General features: G+C 40.7%; 1 protein-coding gene across 1 annotated transcript in view; it reads right to left on the reverse strand.

Annotated features, from left to right (window-relative positions):
• Window positions 1-5,399: 5,399 nt before the first annotated feature.
• Window positions 5,400-17,222, reverse strand: part of LOC126394084 (guanine nucleotide-binding protein G(q) subunit alpha) — a 25,389-nt gene continuing 13,566 nt past the window's right edge. The window contains exons 2-7 of the mRNA XM_050050688.1: window positions 15,341-15,525; window positions 12,276-12,430; window positions 11,985-12,113; window positions 10,603-10,732; window positions 9,635-9,788; window positions 5,400-7,368 (exon numbers count right to left, since the gene is read on the reverse strand). Of these exons, the coding sequence (XP_049906645.1) occupies window positions 7,178-7,368; window positions 9,635-9,788; window positions 10,603-10,732; window positions 11,985-12,113; window positions 12,276-12,430; window positions 15,341-15,525 (944 nt within the window). The 3' untranslated portion in view covers window positions 5,400-7,177. The remainder of the gene's footprint in view (window positions 7,369-9,634; window positions 9,789-10,602; window positions 10,733-11,984; window positions 12,114-12,275; window positions 12,431-15,340; window positions 15,526-17,222) is intronic.

Consider the following 17,222-nt stretch of genomic DNA (forward strand, 5'->3'; position numbering starts at 1 on the left):
CTTATTTTTCTTATTCTTATTGTCTTATGCCGGGATATGAGTGATAACACATGTTAAAGAAGCTATTGTGCACAGAAACTGAATAAGGGTCATCCGAATCCTAGTCTCATTTATCCAGTCGTAGGCTCAGTACTTCCCAAACATATGCAATTTGACTAAAACTTTACAATTGACTTAAACTTTTCTATTGAAAATACTTCCACATACAACTAACGCTCCTTTGGCAGAGCAAAGTTCAAAAGCAAACACTTGCCCAGGCCCACTACTCATCTGTGTGTGAGACTGTTTATATGGATTATACTGCATGAGCTGTGTGAGAGCTTGTCAAAGGATGCTATAGTATGTATGATATAGTTTTGCTGTTGTTAAACGCAGCCCTCTTTAACTCTAGCTCACCAGGAATTATCTCTGGTTTTGGATTCTCCGTTCATCGTGGAGGCATGAGAGGAAAAAAGACACACAGGGTGAGTAATTGATGTATAAATCATCATTTTGTGGGTGAAGTATTCCTTTAACACAAATGGCTAAATGAAGTGAGCATGAGTGACACCAATCAGTGCTCATTATCAAGGTAAACTAGAAGCAGTGTGATGTGGGTGTGGTTAGCAGTCAGATGCAGGGGACAGGTGTGGGGGGGGGGGCTCATGAGAGAAGCACCAGGTGAGTTGATTGACACAGCTGCTGCTGGTTTGTTCTGATTACATCGCTCCCTTTGTCATGCAGTACTGTGCTGGCCCTCAGATGACTGCGGCCCAGACCAAGGAGAAGGACACTGCCTGAGTTTTTGGTTTAAGACTTAAAGGACTGGGAGACGTGCCGGAGGAGCCGGGCAGCCATAGGTACATGCTGTTGACTCATTTTGTTGTTGTTTTGCTGGGCAGCTGTAAATGCAAGTATTGTATTTAGACGGAAGGCTGAATCTGTGTCTGTGCTGGGGCACTCACAGGGGTGCCAAGAGAGAAAACAAAATAACTGGGAGAGAATAAATTATGTGTTAATAAATTCATGGAAATATCAAATGAAAGATTATAAGAGATGAGGAAAATGTACAAAATGTTCTCAGTAATTACAAATACATTGTATGAACCTCTAGGAACAACAATGGGGATTTTCCTTTCTCCTCTTCTATGGTGGTATAATCCAGACTAGAAAGAAAACATGAACAGAGGAGCAATGAAATAGCAGTTGTGGCCCTGTAGTAACTTCATCAATCCACACATTAAAATACACCTTTTAGAGATACTCAATAATAAAAATTAATTCAGTATTAATAAACATAAAACATAATTCACTCGTGAGAATGAAATACAGTATGTTAATGTGTGTGTGCCCTGGTCTCAACCATGATCTTAATCATTCGCACATTAAAATATATAAATGAATCATGATTGCTTAGTGTTGGCTATACAGTCGCTAACCTTGATAAAATAACCACAGTCAGTCTTCAGGCTTTTTTGTGCAATTTACTCTCTGTTTATCCACACTTGTGTCCTCTTTTTGAACATCGTTCTCAACACATACATCTTAGACAAGTCCAGTCTACTCTGTATCATCATGATTGCTTTGCAACAAGAACATTTACAAAAACAGAGACTGAACACATCGGCGGGAACGGTACAAAGATTTCACTTTTTCTACTGAGTCGATCAGGGAGGATCTGCCAATACAATACCCTAACTCCCATTTTTCAGTGAAGAATCTGGCTCATGACAATTTGTTTTTGTGAACATCAATTCTTCAAGGATATAAACACAGTGTGTTTTATGTGATGTGATGGATTTCCTCTGCCTTATATCTAAAGCAACTTTATAATGGTGGAGTTTGAAACCAGGAAGTAAACAAAGTCAGCCACGTTTTCCTGTCCTCAAAGTATTGTGTTGTCTCTTTTGTCTTTTTGAGCATGTATGAGCAAAGTCGAAGTTTATAGTTCTACTTCCCAAAAATCACATCTGTGTTCACTTGTTACATTTTCAGTGCTTGACAGAGATTTCTAATACAAACTGGAGTTCAAATACAACTTTACTCAGGACATGTGGGCAATAGATTTGGTGGGGACTAATGATGTAGATTTAAAGGCATTTAATTACCACACTGTAACAAATGATAGCCATAACTAAAATCACAAAGAAAATCAGAGTTGACATACTTTTGATAAACAGTAACATGTTGAAGGAGCGCCAGTTTGTGGATACAGGAAATATTTTACACAATGATTGGACTATTTCAAAATTAAACTCCAGGATAAAAGCAATCAAGATGATGTGTCTGAGTAATAAGCAGTTTATGGAAAGTTTCTTTTCCCCAAGCTGGACCCTGCAGCTCTACACGATGCAGTCCTTAATATACTGTACGTAACACTGTGCTGCTCTTGAACATACTGCGTGAGATTTCTATCAGCAAGCCAATACCAGCTGGAGTCTGTGCTCTTATAGGGAAAATCCAGCTTGATTATAACTCATATTTACTCCCTCAGAGTGATGAAACAATCAAACTTTGTCGCTCCATATTTATTTAACAAAACCCAATTATAATTTGAATTGTTGCCAGTACAGTATACTTCTTTTATGATCTGCCTTCATTGTGTGAAAAAGCTAAGCTTACTTACTGTAGCTCACAAGCACAGCCGGGCGGTCTCTGCTCAGTGAACGCAGTGTGTGAGCTCTCTACACAAGGATTTTCCCTCTAAGTAGCAGGGACAGTGAGCACTTTACAACAGCAGGGACACAAGTTACTGATTACTGCAACTCTACAACAAGTGATCATCAACACTGATAAGTTGAAACTATAGTCCAGCTTCAAAACATCTCTGGCAATTAGTAGAATCACTTTAACACCATTCAGTAAAATGTGTGACGAGTTGGCCCCCATTTTTCCCCAATGAGCCCTGCTGTTGAGAAGTGGTTATTGTAAGATTTACTTCAAGTGAATTGGACCGGAAATTAACTTGTTGTCGCCTGCCAAAATCAATCATCCTTGTAAGAAATTTCACCGGCCAGCTGAAATATCTGAAAACAACAGGGCCTCCGAGTGAGGGTTGGGCACCTGCCAAGCGGCTGGCAGATGCCGAACCACAGCCAAAAACACTCGGCAGGTGTCTGGTGGTGGTTTAGAGTCCAGATTGTGGCACATTCTGCACATCCTGATGACTGCTGTTTAATCATACTCACATCAGGCAGTTCAATGCACTGTAATGCACTGCGGCGTGGGTTTTAAGACACGAATCTGACATGAAATCAATAGAAAGTGTGTTCTGATTACAATGCACTCATGATGTTCTTATGATGATGTCATGTTAGCTACATGAGCTACACCTCAAAGCTGTTCCCAGGGCTTCTTATAGAACGGAATAACAAAAAGAGACCACTGAGCCAAAAAGCAAACAATCCTCCAGCTGCACATTGGGACATTACTGGCTGCACTTCACTTCTTATAGAAACACAGGTGCCTTGCATGAGACTTCAGAGGCACAGCTTATTCAATAAGGCAATTATGTACATGTGAACTGTCGTGTGTTTTCTCCAATGTTGTCATCTCATAAATAAAGTCTAAAATAATACTGTACATTCTAATGGAATGGTGGCAATTAAAATGGAAATGAAGTAAAAAAGAAAATATAAAAGCACCTGTAAATGTACTGTCCTACTTAGGCCAAATGGCTGAGTCATTCTGTGTGTGTACAGTAGTCACTGACTCTGACAGGCAATACTGAGTTCTATCAGGGCAGAGGTGGTATTAAAGGGATAGTTCACCCCAAAATCAAAAAACATTTCCCCTTTACCTGTCGTGCTTTATATCAGTCTAGATTGTTTTGGTGTGAGTTGCAGAGTGTTGGAGATATCACCATAGAGATGTCAGCCTTCTCTCCAATATAATGAAACTACATGACACTTGGCTTGTGGTGCTCAAAGTGCCAAAAAAATATATTTGAAACACTCAACAGCAATGTCTCTTTCCAGAAATCATGACCCAGTTACTCAAGACTCAGACCTTGCTGTGATGGTTTCATGTAGGAACTATTTTCTATAGTATCATCAAGCAGAAGGAAACATACATCTAGCACCGAGCTAGCTAACAGCTCAGTCGAGGAGGACACCAATAATGTTTATATCTCATGCTGTCACAGGCACGGGCCTCTTGTCCATGTGCAGATGCATGCTTTCTTCTGAGCAGTGATACCGTTTGCAGTGTAGTTCATTTATTCATTCATTTTCCATAACCTGTTGGGGGTTGCTGAGGGACTGGAGCCTATCCCAGCTGACATTGGGCGAGAGGCAGGGTACACCCTGGACAGGTCACCAGACTATCACAGGGCTGACACATAGAGACAGACAACCATTCACACTCACATTCACACCTATGGCCAATTTAGAGTCACCAATTAACCTGCATGTCTTTGGACTGTGGGAGGAAGCCGGAGTACCCGGAGAAAACCCACACTGACACGGGGAGAACATGCAAACTCTGCACAGAAGGGCTCCCCCACTCGAACCAGGAGCCCTCTTGCTGTGGGGTGATAATGCTAACCACTGCACCGCTGTGCCATTCAAGAAAGAAAGTAGTTCCTACATGAAACTGCTCACAACAAGGTCCGTGAATTATCTTGAGTAACCGGTTCATGATTTCTGTTAAGAGACATTGCTGTTGAGTTCAAGTGCATTTTTTTGGTGCTTTGAGCACCACAAGCCGAGTGCCATCTTGTTCTATTATACTCAAGAGAAGGCAGACATCTCTACGGCCGATATCTCCAACATTCTGCAACTTGCACCAGAACAATCTAGACTGATAAACAGCACTACAGGTAAGAGGAGAAGATGTTTGTTTGATTTTGGGGTGAACTGTCACATTAAAGGTGACGGCATTCCCATGTATTAGCATTAACAATCCGATAATTACATCCTTAAGATTTTTTTATACAGAATCTGAGCCAAAGCAACATTTAACCTGCTGTCCACCTTGATCTACATGTTAAATAAAACCTATAAGGGTGGGTGGGTGTTGGAGGGAAGGGGACTGCTCAGGATCACTAGGTGTGCGGTACGCTACGAAATCTCAAAGTTAACCAATACTTATTGAGATGCTGTGTGATTAAGTTAAATATAAAAGAACAAGAATGAGTGACGTGACTACACCTATATGACAAGTGCTCTGTTGCCTTTAAGAACTAAAGGATTGCAGTTAGCCCTGTAGTTTGGATTCGGTCTGCAGTTTTTCATATAAAAGTCAATTCAACAAACCGGCTACTATGATACTGGCATATACCAATCAGCGTGTTGTTGGGTAATAATATTCCTCTTTATGCAGTTCTGAAGCTGAACAATGTTTCTTTGCTGAGAAACAAAACTGGCAAAACACAAAATTTTACATTCTCCTCTTAAAAAAAGGAAACAAAAACAAACATGTAAATAACATATTTTTTTTCTTCCAAAAATGAATTAGCCATTAGACATACAATACAATTACATAGATACATATTTTCAATACCGCACATTCAATCTGCCAAAAAAGTAATGATTACAAAGCCAACAGAGATGCTGCCATATATATAGAGAGATGTATGTACAATGATTATAGCATTCATAATTGCACTATGCCTCAATAAATGTAAATTACAGGCTTATGTTCGAGGGAATCGTTACAAAAAAATACTCAAAGTAACGTGGGGATGAGGGGATTGCAAATCAGAGGTGCCAATAATGAAAGAAGAAGGGCTTACTTTGGTACAAACTGAACATCAACACTGTGCCCTTTCACATAGGAATTAGCCAAATTTATTCTCCACTGCTATTGAACTACAACAGTCAAGACAGCCGGGCTGTGATTGGACGAGGATAAAGACACGGCTAAGATGGGACTGGATGGTGTGGAGGCCAGGGGGAGGCTGTGATTGGACAGTTTGAGCAGTTCAGCACACTGGGTGACGTCCTCCTCTCTACAGCCTGATAATCAACTGTAGCTTGAGTCAGTCCAGGCTGTGGTTGTCTGGGTGGAAGTTTGCTGGGAGGGCGGGGGCGGGAATACCGTTGACTTTGTCGAATACTTGCAGGAATCAGTCGGTCGATCGTTCATTAGCGATGCTCTTTTCCGCTCTTCAACACTTTTCATTTGAGTAGTAAACAGCGCAAAGTGGAGTCCGGTGCTTGAGTTGTTTTGGCATTGGCAATAAATACACATATTACCGTAATAATAAAAAGCGTTAATGTGGCACAGTTGAACATAATCATTTAACAACGTCTCATAAATTATCACGTCCTTGTCTCCCTCCAGTCTGTGTAAAGCAACCATCGTGATTTTCATGACGTAGCAGAGCGGAGGTCCCCGTGTGCCCCTTCACCTGCTCGCTCGAAGATCAGAGAGCGTTTTTAAAGCCAATTTCTCTCAAACTTCGTCGATATTTCACCCCCCACAATGTGGCAAATCCACGGTCACACGTGCTCTACTCGGCGGATGGTACCAAAGTCAATGCAATGTGATAATGATTTAAGTCGATCAATACCAAATCAATATGAAATAATTTAAAAATCACAGTTTATACGTATTTATCAAGTGACTTGCCAATCAGTCCTTTAAGCAAAATGGAAGCTCTCAATACGAGATCTGTTACATCATTTCCTGTTGGGCCAACAGGTGAGCGCCCAGGACGACAGATAAGGAGGGAGGGTAAAAAAAAAAAAAAAATTTAAAATAAGGAATGAAAACATTTTTTCTTGTTTATAAAAAGGCAGGAGGCAGGGAGCACATTGCATTCGGTCCAGCTCTGATGTATCAGACTGACGGACAAAACAAATCCCCCAAACCTCGAGTGCACAAATTAGTTCCTTTCTTTCTGTCAAAAAAACAAAACTTCACAATGCGCAAAGCCTAGAAATGAGGATCGTTGCTGTACATATTCAACAGCAAGTCCCTCGCTGACCCTTCCAAATATCTTGACCCCCCCCTTCCACCCCCCACCCCTCGTATATTTCATCAACTCCTTAAATAGCAAGATAACATTTACTTTGCTCACCCCTTGGGGACCAAGAGATCAACAAATGGCAAATAAATTAGTATTATGCAACCATTCGATTTTTTTTTTCTCTGATTTTCTTTTCATGTGTGTGTATATGATCTATCTCTTCACAGATTGTGTCAGTCAGTGTGTGTGTTCAGGGCCTCCTGTTGGCAGCCCCGCTCCCCCGCTCTACACCAGGTTGTACTCCTTTAGGTTGAGCTGCAGGATGGTGTCTTTGACGGCAGCAAAGACGAATCTGATGTTCTCTGTGTCAGTGGCACAGGTGAAGTGAGAGTAGATGATCTTGTCGCTGTCTGGATTCAGGTCCACAAACATCTTGAGGATGAACTCTCGCCCTGCTTGGGCATCCCTCTGGGGACCTGGAGAGGGGAAGACGATGCTCTGTGAGTGCACTTACAACAGGGAACAGCTGTTTCTGTCATTACAGTAAGTACCTGCACATTCAAAATACATTTGACAGGATTTGATTCTCCGGCAGGCTAGTGCATTTTAATCTGTAGGGATACTTATATTATTCTTCTTCAGACGTTGAACTCAAACCATTGTTTTGCCCCGCCCAAAATATATAATTTAATATTATATATTAAACATAAACATAACGTAAACATGTGGGTGACTGGTCGACTAGGAAAATTCTTAATCGGGGGCAGCCCCAAAATACACAATAAAAAATAATTCCAACACTCATTATGTCCAATACTGTTCTTTCTTCATTACAAAAAGACTTTGCAGCTATTTCAAACAAACAAAAAAAAGGAAGCTTTGTTTGGTACCTGTCCTGATTTATGTCTTAACACTCAAGAATATTTAGACAAATTACTTTAATGTTGTTGAATCTGAATATCTTTCAGAAATAAACAGATAATTGCCACATTTGAAGACAATTGTTTTATCATGGCTGAAAGAAATGAAATCTCAGACTTAAGCCCTTGTAATTAACCAATATAAAACAAATATATCTAATACTGTATAACAGGCCTATTCAGTTGGCAGCCTGCGGGCCACTTCCAGCCCAGAAGCCACCTCAGATTGGCCCAGCATACATAAATCTGATATACTGTGTAAACTACATAGAGTGTCTAGAGGTAGGTAGCGAGTGAGCCATCTCACCTCCTTCTCATCTCTGTTACACATGCCTCGTGCTGATCGGGCAGGATGCACAGATCAATACAGCGACATCACCAATTATATCTTTAACAAATCAACATTTTCTCATGTGATGCAGTTCTGATCACACATGGTAGCTTTTTAAAAAACCCGTGCTATGGTCAAACAGTACAAAAATGTGTCCTGTGTCTTTTCCTAAATACTTTTTCTTGACCTCGAAAATGTCATGAGATGAGGTGTGTGTGGTACAGAGAGGGGAGTAACATGTTCTGGTTCTGAGCATTGATAGTAGGGCTGCAACAATTTGTCGACTAATCGATGACTAATCAGCGATTAAAATAATCGGAAAAAAAGTACTATAAAAGTACCCCAAAATACTCTTATTGCAGCTTCTTACGTTCAAATGTTGGCAACTTAACACACTCTCCCATGACGGTGAACTAAAACCCTTTGGCGTGAGTACGAAACAAGACATTAGATGACATAATTTTGGGGTTTGGGAGAGACAGACCGACATTTTTCAACATTTTAACACATTTTCCGATAAAATGATTAGTCGACTAATCAAAGAAATAATCGACAGATTAGTCGACAATGAAAATAATTGTTAGTTGCAGCCCTAATTGATAGCTCTTTTCATTCTGTTTCTTCATTTCATGATATGTCTGGGTTGGATATGTGACTTTCGATTCTTTTATTTCAAAAGTAAAACAATAAACATTGATATTTTTATTACATTCATTTGCATTTTTTTTTTTTTTAAATTTGTCATTACCAAAAGCTAAAAAAGGTCTTTAATAGGCTGCTGAAACTGTCTGGCCTCTCTTCATTTCTTAGTTTTACAATCTGGTCCAACTAAATTTGTAACTGAAAAGCTCTGCTGTATTATGTATCGCACAATTTTTTTTGCAATTTTTGTCAGATACTGAAACTGACTGATATATCAAGCAGCATCATTATCTAAACAGAACTACAAGGATAATACACTGATGGTATTTAATGTTATGTTTGCCAGCATAATACAGAATATTAGGGATCAGAGGCCAGATTCTGCCCAGTCAGATGATCCCTCACAGCAAGGGCTTGGTCTAATTGTCCAGAAAATTATCAGACATAATGGCACCAAACAGACAGAATGTAACTGAATACTTTGTTAGTATATTCACTGTACCATACGCAGTCTTTTGCGATGTATTTATCATGTTGATATCATGATGACATGATGACAATTTAAAAAACAAAAAAACGATACATAGTGCAGTCCCAGCCGAAAAAGCTAAACTGACACTTTGTGTTATTTATTACATCAAATGAACAATAACACAAAAGTCACATGGCCTAATTTTCAGAAGAAGTTTATTACCCTGAGGAAGGCATGTCCGAAAAATCTGCGAAGCACCTGCGTTCGTGCTTTCACAGTGTATCACTATGGAGTGACGCAAACTAGCAGCTGACAGGAAGAGCTCTGTGCTGTGTTTCAGGTGTTTGATGTTCGCGTTGGACCGAGCCGTCACTCACCGTCATACTCTGGAAAGTAGTCGACCAGATGAGAGTACATGATCTTCTCCTCCAACAGATCCTTCTTGTTGAGGAAGAGAATGACCGAGGAGTTTTGGAACCAGGGGTATGTGATTATTGTCCTAAACAGAGCTTTACTCTCCTCCATCCGGTTCTGCAGAGAGAGTGTGTGAATGTGTGTGTGAGGAGAGGTGAAGAGAGGGGGAGAGAGACATACAGAGAGATAGAGAAGAAGAGAGGGAGAGTTAATCACTTAATTAAACCACAGTCTTTCATACTCATTAAGTACAGATTTTAATAAACGCTTTACCACACCAGAGGGAGAACAGTAACGATGAGAGAGAAGGCCGGCCGTGTCGCCTTCAACAGTTTAATTTCTCCCTTGCACTTGATTTCAGTGTTTAATTGAACAAAACAACTGTTGTGAAAGCAAGCCTCAGACATCACCCGGCAGTGCAGTGTATTAAGAGTCCTAAACAGAAGATCTCCTGTATGTTTATAAAAACGAATCTACTGACGTCAGAACAGAGAGGACATGCAGCTGGTCAGTCTTCTTGTTCTTGCAGGGTTGCGGTAACAAAGGAAGGAAAACACATGGGCGCAGAAACAGATGACACACACATACGAACACACACCTGCTCATTAATACACTTTAACAAACTGACAGACACGCTATGTCCTCTTAAGAAGGAGATGTGGCCCGAGGCGGTATTCAAAACAGCTGGCTGATCATTTACAAATGCTTTCCAAGGGAAAAAAAAGCTGAAGCGAGGCCAGGCAGGAGGAGAATCTGATTTCCATTGTTTTAAATAAGGAATAGATTTTTATCTTCAGAGCCAAGTCATCTTCCACATCGCATGAAATAATAAAGTGTTTCAATAGGTGAGGTCGTTTTTTGAATATGTGAAGCTAAGACTCACACTAAGAATATAGTTTGGTTATTAAATTTACTTCTGTTCATCATTCACCTCATTGTCCGATTCCACCAAAACTTGGTCGTATTCGCTGAGCGCTACCAGGAACATGATGGATGTGACGTTCTCGAAGCAGTGGATCCACTTCCTCCTCTCCGACCTCTGACCTCCGACATCCACCATCCTGTCGTGGCAGCAGCGTGCAGGAGAGAGAAAACAGTCAGTATGATATCTCAGAATGTCTGCTTGAATTCCTTCCTGACACATAGTGCGGGGTGTTGCGTAATTAAAGAAACAATAGACCCAAAGTGAATCACATGGGATGACTGTGCTGATCCTTCGGTGTGACTTCGATGTGATTCTAATATTCAACTCGGTGAAAGCAGAACATTAACATTTTGACCTTATCTACTACTTTAACTTATAATATTCAAAGTGAGACAAGGGACAAGGGGAGTTAGTGTGTCATACACTGAAGAATCAAAAGTGAAACAGCAGCTCAGTGTGAAGCTGTTTCAATGCTTTCCTGAAGCTGTGATAAGAAAAGCTTTCTTTTTCTTTTAACATTTCCCTAAACATTTTCTGTGCTTTTACTGATCTATTAGCTGTAAAGACAAAATAACAACAGCAGCACTGTTATTGTGCTGGTATGTACCATAGACTGTCCAATAAAGATGGACAGCATGACAGCCTCTCAAAAGTGAAGCCAAAACATCTCCATCACCCTTTGGTGGCTGGCTGCAGTACAGGTCATAAACTCCTTCCCCTTCATGTTAGCAGATGGGACATGAGCCAAACTAAGAGCAGAGTACACATCAAATAAATTTTTCCCAGAGACGGTTTCTGTCATTTTAGGTAGTTCTTATCACGCTGATGTTCAAGTGTTTTCTGATACGTTTGGTTTTAATAAGTTATTTGATGCTCTAAAAAGGTGGTGTGACATCATGACTGACAGCTGTGACAGACTCAAGATTGAGTCGGGTGGGTGATTGGGCGGGACCTCGATGCCGTGGCTCCATCCCTGATCATTACTGCACAGACTCTGGCTCCAGACTCCAGACTATTCAAGAGAACTTTAACAAAATTATTAATATATGCAAACTTTATATCTGATTATGTAAACCTCTTGTGAGGGCTATAGTATTTTTTTTTCACTTTATGCATAGTTCTGTTGTGGACCTAATGTCTCTAACTCTTTGTCTATCCTGTACCACATTCCCTGAACTGCAATGTTTCAAAAAAAAAAGTCTTTCATTAAAAGTTATTAAAGAATATCACCAGTGCAAGATAGCAGCGAATGCATCCAAGTAATTTTGGCTTCATTTTCTTACAGCAGAAGGAACGTAAAATGTGTTGTCCATCTTTATATATGGTCTATGTTATGTACACAAATGCTATTCATGTTTTCTGATCCTGAATATTTTTTCTTTACTCACCTGAATATGACACTCTGCAGGTCAAACGGGTACTCAATGATGCCTGTGGTGGGGACTCGAACCCTCAACACATCCTGCTGGGTGGGAAGATAAGACGGCTCAGCAATCCGGTCCAACGCGTTCAGGTAACTACAGTCGCACAGAGGAAATGAAACAGGGTGTGTATTTGTTATCACATCCAAAACATTACTCCAGTTCCCTATAGAAAGTATTTCACCGTAAAAAGCCTGATGTCAGTTCATACCCAGTCTGGTTTTGACATCTGTATCGTGCTGTTTCCACTCTACTCACTATTTAGTGGAGTCTGAGAGTTGGTATTCCCTCCTCCGATCGTAGCATTCCTGGATGCCCGGGTCATTCCATAAACTCTTGATTGCATCTACGTAAGGCTTCTCGAACATGGAGACCTTTTCTACGTCCACCTCTCTCACAATGTTGGCGTTGCCCTAGAGGGAAGGAACAAGAAAAAAAAACATGCTGTGATGTCCTGAGACTCATCTTGATTTAAAAATCCTAAACAAAAAGTAGTACATAACCTATCAAAAACTTCATCAAGCTTTTTGGATAATGACTATGAAAGACAATCAACATACAGGTTATGCAGTCCTAATTATCACTGGTTTATTTTCTCCCTCACTCAAATATTCTATATCCAGAAATTACTCTGCACCTCCAGGCTCAGCATGGACCTAATATCTGAAGCTCAAATCCCTCTGGGGCTATTAAGGGGAAAGTTTGGCGCCCCAGATTCCCGTTAAATCTCTCCTGTGTCCCATGACAAGAGATCAACATGTGCCTGCATGTGAAAACTGTTCCTCTTTTACGTGCTGCACTAATTATAGTTAATACACAAATAGTAATATAAAATAATATAATAAAATTAACAAGTGAGATGTCACAGAGGAGAAAACACTTGTCCAGAAGACATTAGATGCACTGTGCTATGGTTGGCCTTGTTTAACCTACAATCATTGCATTTACTGTAAGTGGCCAGACAGCCAGTGTAAACACGATCGACAGGTTTCATTTTCACTTCCTTTGCCATGTCAGTGAACGCCTTTGTCAAAGGTATGGCACTTCCCATTTTCTGTATATGAGAGCAGAGGGATATTGGGCACAGAGTATGACAGGCATTCAGTAGTTTTGTTGTACACACACACTTTGATGTTTGCTGAACTCAGGTGCTTTCATTGTACACTGCCAGTACTCCAGTGTTTTTCCACTGAGTACTGACTGTCTTTTGAATGACTGACATGTATTTGTTTTAATGAAAAGGGATTATAGTAGCATTATTTTTACTCTGAATAATTGCTCTGCATTGTGTTCAAAGTGGGTAAAACAATGGTGAAATGGCCAGGCTGAAATAGCACATTCAGTTTCATTCGTCATGAGCACGCACATGTGGGATGGGAAGCGAAAGTTAATGCGGACAATAGTGATCCATCCACCACGACAGCAAAGAGTAAACTCAAGTTATGGTGCCATTGTAAAGTGTTGGTGCTGGCCAACATGTGGCAGCCTCTGTTATGTGGCAACCTGTTGCTTTACCGGGCCAGCAACCTTCAGAAATCTTATTAAAGGGATAGTTCAGATGTTTTGAGGTGGGGTTGTGTGAGGTACTTATCCATAGTCAGTGTATTACAACCAGTAGATGGAAGTCAGCAGGCCCACAGTTTGGAGAAGCAGACAGGAGTACTGACACAAAACTTAAGCAACGTACTGCTGTGATTGGTGGTTTACAGAAAAACATTTTTCAGGCACCTGAGAAAAATCTATATCAATTTAAGTATATGCTACATTCAAAAAACTTTCATCACTTTACATTGTCATCAGACAGCCCTTTCTGATGGGGAACTGAACTTAAAGTGAAACTTATCTGTGGTCTCTCCGAAGCCGACAGAACCCCTTGGCCAAAAAACAGTAATTTTACCTGACTGAAAATGAAAGCTGCTGGTCTACCACTGCCTTGACTGGGTTCCCCATACATTCATTTATTTGTGGCAGCCCGCCATGATATGAACATTTGGTGCCATGTTTTGATTTTCTATTTTTGGAGCTGGACCGTTCATTAGGTGCACTGAAAGAGCTCCATATACTGTTTGGTTATTCACTGCACCACAGTATTGGGGTGCAGAGCGTACTCTGGGCACAGACGGAGCAGCAGAACGGCACACACTTTGAAAGTGAAATTTAACCATTTATTGCGCAGGTTCTAAAAGTTTGCTTTCACTCACAGACAGCTGCTGCTGCTCTCAACCAATCATCCCCCACCGTCATCAGCTACCGCCACACATGGTAGCTCATTAGCAAAGCTAGCACACTGTCATATGGTCTCTCCAAATCCACCACAAAAGTTACATTTTTTTTTTAAACGTACTCGTGGCAAATTCAAGACCTTAACTTTACAGAGGGGAAGAGTTTCACAGGCACATTGGATATCACGGAGATTCCAATAGGAATGAATGGACTTCCGGTTGCCCCATCTCCATACTCATACGTAAGTGGAAACGAGGCCTTATTATTGTGTGACTTTGATGTTTTAAAGGGTTTTTCTTTAGATTCACGAAACCCACACAATAACACAAACTAACAGATTGAGGCAGCAAATTTTTCTCCCCTTTTTCTGTGTGTTACCAATAAAACACACCCTAACACCCCAGGATTATGATCTGACTTTAGGATATCCCCCTAAAATCTACTTAATAATTTATCAACCCCTTGTAACCAAATCTCTACAAAACCTTTCAGAGAGAAACGTCTGACTGGGCTGTGGCCCGGCAGGAAGAAGCTGAAGCAGCGTAGTCAGCTGTCACCTGTCACCTGAAATGGTCTGATTTATTTAAAAAAGGTGATGATGACTGCGCTCCACTGCTTTTCAGTTGTCCCTCTCACAGGGAATAAACCGTGAGTAGGAGGTTACTGTAACAGCTCCCAAAGCTTTGACTACAAGGGCGACAGAGGAGAGAAAAAAAGGACCTCAGGAGAAAGCTACAGAACACTGAGGTCAAATTTGGGTGAGGAGTGCAGGGTAGGTCTTTCTTGTGTATTTGCATACGTGTATTTGTGTGTACATACGCACTCACAGATTTGTGTGCACTGTAACACAGGCAAAGACAAATACACACAGGGTGTGATGGAGAGCTGGAGTGCTTTAGGGACACAGGAAGTATCAAAAAGGACAGGAAACGATTATGGATGGCTGTTCCAAATAAGATAGACGGCTCTCTAAAAATATACAGGGACTCTGTGGCCACTCTGTAGCGTCTTTTTTCCCTTAAACTATTAGTCATCCTTCACAACAGTCGTCATTTCTGTTGAAGAATCTGAAATGGCTCGAGTGAAAGGTTCTCGTTTACCTTATTGTGCTCATATTTGAAGGGGACCTTGAGCGTCTCTGAGGCTCGGATCATGGCCTGCATGGCTGTGAAGATGTTCTGATAGACCAGTTTGGTGAAACCCCTCTTGTCCTCGTCAGAGTAGCCAGCGCCGTGGATAATCCTCATCTGTTTGATGAATGTGCTCTTCCCACTTTCCCCAGTGCCTGAGAAAAAAAAGACAGAGACAGGGAGTTTATTTATTTTGTAGGTTTGTGCAGGGTTTCTTTTAACCAGACAACACATTTAATCTCCTGCGTCGGCATCCACACTCCTTATTCCTACCATAGAATACTTTTAAAAGATTTTTAAAATACTTTTAAAAGATAATATGTGAGTTTCTAGTCACAGATTTTGCAAGGACTGGGGATCTTGCAGGTTCACTATTTGCAAGACTAGAACCATTCAATGCTCCTGCTCCACCGAGCCAAATCCCTTTGAGAAATATGACATCCTAACAACTGTCCGCAAAAACACACAACTCTAGAAACACAAGAGAAAAGGTGTCATATGTCAACAATATTCTTGTCAATCCGGCATTAAAAAAAAAACAAAGAGAAACTGCATTCGTGTACAAACTTAAAATTTTGGCTTTTGTCGCCTGACCTCGCTACAAGCCCCCACTAGTTAGCTCCATTATTTTAGTGGGAGGAGACCGTGGGAATGAGAGACGAGCTGTTTCAAAAATTAAGATTTCTCAACTAAAATAAGTGCCGCTTGGTGGATCAGACACACGTTGACTTAAACACTGACTCCTGCTCGCTCCACAACTTGACCAGTCTCTCCTCCTTTACCATAGTCCAAGATGAGCAAGATTTGTTCGAGTTCTTGCGCCTCCCTGGCTTCTCCTCCATTTTTACTATCTACCTGGTTTGCTGCTTCCTGGTGCTGGAGGGAGTGCAGCTATTGGTTGCTGAAAATGTTCACATCGTTAATCTTCAGTAATTGCATGAGCCAAGACTAAAAACTTACGATAATATTAAACATGTTTGATTTTATCGTAATGTCAAGACGAGAAAAAGACTGACTTAAGACAGCTCAGACTTAGTTTTATGACCACCTTACACCAAACGATCGAGATCACGGGAGCACACCAGAAACTCCAACGATTTTCTGTTGACATTGGTAATTGGTCTTCAATAGTGAAATCGCTTGAAATGTCTTTTGGGTGTAAGGTGGGTATTAAATGGACATTTAGATATTTATGACTTTTATGGACCTCTAAACTGAGCAACAAGAGGACAGCCATAAAACTTTCAAACATGTTCTTGCAGACGAGAGTCCAATCAGAGACACAGCTCCACAGTTGGGGTAGCTGCTGCTTTATTAGTCACTTGCCTAAATACAGACTGTCGTCTTTACTATAGGCCCTTTTAATCAAGGTGCACAGAATAAGCTAAAGTCACACACCTTATAAAGTTCCACTGACGAACTTTTTGGCAAACAGTTGCCTGTTTACACAACCAGCAGACACAAGGTCAGATCGTGTAAGAACATTTCTGTAACATTTTAAACGACTCTAGTCTGACTGGGATGTCCTGAGATGTTTGTAAAGGCTGCAGCAGCACAAAGTGAAAAATACACACAGAGAGGTTAAATCATCTTGTACAACCTTCTAAGATCTCTGTAATACATTTTTTTAAATGTCAGTAATCATCATGAAGCCATGAGGAACATTACCGAGAATTAATAATTAAAGCAGTTTTAATTAAGAGCAAGATTTGGCTGAATATGGGAGTGAAAATCCTTCTAAAAAGATTTTAAAATGTAAATGTGAGGACTTCTCCTCAGGGGAAAAAACTGAACTGTGGCTTTTTGTAACACAACATCCTGTCTGGGGAGAGACATGTGTGCGCGTGCGCGC

Source organism: Epinephelus moara, chromosome 8, assembly GCF_006386435.1.
Source record: "Epinephelus moara isolate mb chromosome 8, YSFRI_EMoa_1.0, whole genome shotgun sequence".
Classification (NCBI taxonomy): Eukaryota; Metazoa; Chordata; class Actinopteri; order Perciformes; family Serranidae; genus Epinephelus; species Epinephelus moara.